This window comes from Gavialis gangeticus, unplaced genomic scaffold, assembly GCF_001723915.1.
Source record: "Gavialis gangeticus isolate Ggan-Ray unplaced genomic scaffold, GavGan_comp1, whole genome shotgun sequence".
Classification (NCBI taxonomy): Eukaryota; Metazoa; Chordata; order Crocodylia; family Gavialidae; genus Gavialis; species Gavialis gangeticus.
In genome coordinates this window covers 12,772,984-12,776,207 of record NW_017728996.1, presented here as the reverse complement: position 1 = coordinate 12,776,207, position 3,224 = coordinate 12,772,984, and the positions used below count along the sequence as shown (strand labels likewise).

The 3,224-nt window shown below is 44.5% G+C and overlaps 1 protein-coding gene across 3 annotated transcripts in view; it reads left to right on the top strand.

Annotated features, from left to right (window-relative positions):
• The window catches only part of MCTP2 (multiple C2 and transmembrane domain containing 2), a 235,120-nt gene that overhangs the window by 228,090 nt on the left and 3,806 nt on the right, over positions 1–3,224 (top strand). For all 3 annotated transcript variants that reach the window (XM_019504031.1, XM_019504030.1, XM_019504029.1), the window contains one exon: positions 1,970–2,067. In XM_019504031.1, the coding sequence (XP_019359576.1) occupies positions 1,970–2,067 (98 nt within the window). The remainder of the gene's footprint in view (positions 1–1,969; positions 2,068–3,224) is intronic.

The following is a 3,224-nucleotide window of genomic DNA, read 5'->3' as shown; positions in this document are numbered from 1 at the left end:
TTTTTTTTTTTTTTTTTTTTTTTTTTTTTTTTGGAGGGGGGGTGTTGTGTATGCTGCTCAAACACTAGCACCAGCATGGGGCAGAAGGCTTGAATGCTTACATGAAGATTTATACCTGCATTCATGTCCAGGGGCTGAAAACGAGACTCTGTCTGTGGGTCTCTAGCAAGGGAAGGATGGATGCTTCCATAGCATGCTCTTGCCTCCCATCACCAGTTTCCTCAGTTACACGCAGTCCCAAATCCAGCTGCAGTGATCAAAAACCAGGGGGTAGGGGAGCTTCACTGTGCAATCCTGAATGCACGGTCTAGCCACGCGGTTGCTGTCTGCTTGTGCACAATGGTCAGCTTTGATGAGCTGGTGTCACTCTCAACGTTAAGGGCTATGGAGGAGGAGAATGAGTGGGTGACGCCATCCAAAGTCAGAGCTGGAGGAAGAATGAAATACGAGTTTGGATCAAAAGAGAGAACAAAAGGAAAAGAGGGAAAGTCGTGGGAATGAAAAGCTCAGTAACAAAATGTTTCTGCTTCTGTGTGAGGAACATCCAGCATACACAAAAATACTATACATTCATTCAACATCATCTAGACTGACAGGGCCTTCAGATATGATACATGTTAAACAACTACCCTGTGGCAAGTCCTTAAAAGACCTTATGGTATTTTCCTGTTTTTTAAAAATCAGGTACACAGAAAACTATGTTGGCATTTTGCTACAAGAATATGGCTTAAGAGCTGAATCTCGTATATGAAACGGGTACATTTTATAGAGAGAAAGGGAGGAGGTAGCAATTACTGGATTTGAAACGGCGTGCAGGGAAATGTCTGGGAAAATTTTGGCCTGGAACGTTATTGCATTTAATGGTTTCGCCCCTTTTTCTGCTTTCAAGATCTTAATTTTTTGAAGCCAATTCAAATGTATAATTTAGAGCGTTCGTAATCTTTGCGTATCTAAAGTGCGTGTCATCCATCTAAAATGGTTGATTAAAGAGGAGAACAAAGAACGCTGCAAATGTGTAGGCACACACGGAGCAACTGGAGTAGAGAGAAACCAAGTCACAAGTCTGAGTCGGGAAGAGAACCCAGGTTCTCTAGTCCTGCACCTCATTCATATGCGATTGCCCAGAGATGGGGCCAGCTCATGGGTGTCCAGTGCCCCCTGTACTTACACGAATCAGAAAATGAGCCCTTACCCCCTCTGTCACGATCCAAAAGCTACATCCTTGTCTCCATTGCAGGCACCACGTACACCTGATGCAGAACCAGGCCCAGCTCCTCCGAGGAGCAGTGCTTAAAATCAAGTTATCAACCTTAGCAAGATCAGAAAATAAAATCCTAATAATAAGTTTTCACACTTTCCCACAGCATCGAAATACAATCGACGTGTCAAATCTGGCTCTGCAGTGAGAGGATAAAAAGCTGCGAAACGTGGTGGGGAAGAGATTTCCTCAGTAGCTCTCTTTTTCAAAAGAAACGCAAGCTGGGGGAGGAAAGAAAGGAGCTGTCCCCTGCCCAATTTCTGTCCCCGCCCTCCTGTGTTTTCCCATCAGGCATTAGGGGATGTGTTCTGCGGGGAGCTGTACTTGGTCTGAAGCAGGTCGAGGCCCAGCTGGGATGGGACACTTGAGAGCAGTGTGGGTCGTTAATCCATGTGCCTCCCCCCTCTGCAAAAAGCCACAATCTCTGGTTTTGCAACCACAGCCCCTCTGCTGGCACGGTAATGGGATTTTCACCACCAAAGTAAAGCAGGGGCTTTGTATAATAATCCCCTTTTCTTCCTCGAAGAGGCATTCGTGAATGATTCCACATGACAGCAACGTGTGCACGACTTGAAGCCTAGTCATTGTTTTCACACTAATTTTTACTTGTGAATTCTCCTTTCCTCCCCCCACCTTTGTCTGAATAATTTAAAGGGGAAAAAAAATACTGAGGGTCTGCATTGTTTGTGTTTTGTTTTGTTTTGTTTTTAGGCATAAATAAATTTACTAAGAAGCTTAGAAATCCCTACGCCATCGACAATAATGAGTTACTAGATTTCCTCTCCAGGGTACCTTCTGATGTTCAAAAGGTAAGTAATGAATGGCCACCACCAACAGGGGCATGAAGCGGCAGTAAGAGCTGCCAGGCCCTAGGCTTGGGGAATACAATGCCAAAAATGCTTTGAATAACTGAGATAAGGCATCAGGAAAATGCATAAAGGGAGGGGATAACTGTGAGAAGAGAGGGGAGCCAAACCCCTCTGTCAGAAGCATAAGATGAGTGTGGAAAATGTTATCCTGAAAAGAGCTACTTAAAAATGATCTTGGAATCATCAACATAGTTCCCTGAACTGTGCTCTTTATCACTGCTCTGCTCGGATAAAGCACAGTCTCTTTGATAGCGATGACCATCCAAAAGGGTTTTTGCTGAATTCCCCCTTCTTGAGATGTGGGGAGGGGGAATTATTTCCATGAGTTCATGCGTGCTGTGATTTGCTTTGTGGCAGCTGCCGTTCTGACTCTTCCTCCCTTCCCACCTTGAACTCCAGGCCTCTCTTTGGACAGTGCTTCACTCCTTTTTTTTAGTAAAGAAATATTTGAGATCCATACGATGTAACCTGGATAAGACTGATCTTCCACTAGCGTGGATTTATATCTGTTAATCTCACCAGTGTTCGGCTTTCCCCAACTTCAGTCGCGTCTATTATTATTATTATTATTTTTTTTTTGTTAAAGCTCTGTATTAAAGTTAGTTTGCCTAGATGGCTGCAAATTATTCAAACAGCCAGTCCTTTGAAGTGTTGAGGTCTGTTTATTTTCTCAGAGGAAGGGAAATAGTTTGATCTGATAATGAGCCATGCAAAACACAAAGAATCGCTTATTCTGGTGTCGTCAGCCTGAATCTCTGGTGACACTGGGCCATGGTTCTGCAGCTCCGAATTCCCATCCGAAACGGGACCCGGCTCCTCGATGAGTGGTATTCGCAGCGTAAGGTGCTGCCTGCTACGAGTAAGGGGGATGAAATCTAGCCTGTTGTGATTTCACTCTGCTGGAGATTGGAAAATAATTGCCTCCATGCAGTGTCAAGGCATCTGGTAGAAACAGGGTTGGAAAGGCTTACGACAGCACTCATTTCAAGAGATCACCAGATTGGCTGATGGTGATGCTTATAGCTAGGGAGAAATCTCTCAGTAGATTTGCAGGGGTGGTGGGGAGGGAAGCTCAGCAAAGATAATCATTGAGACAC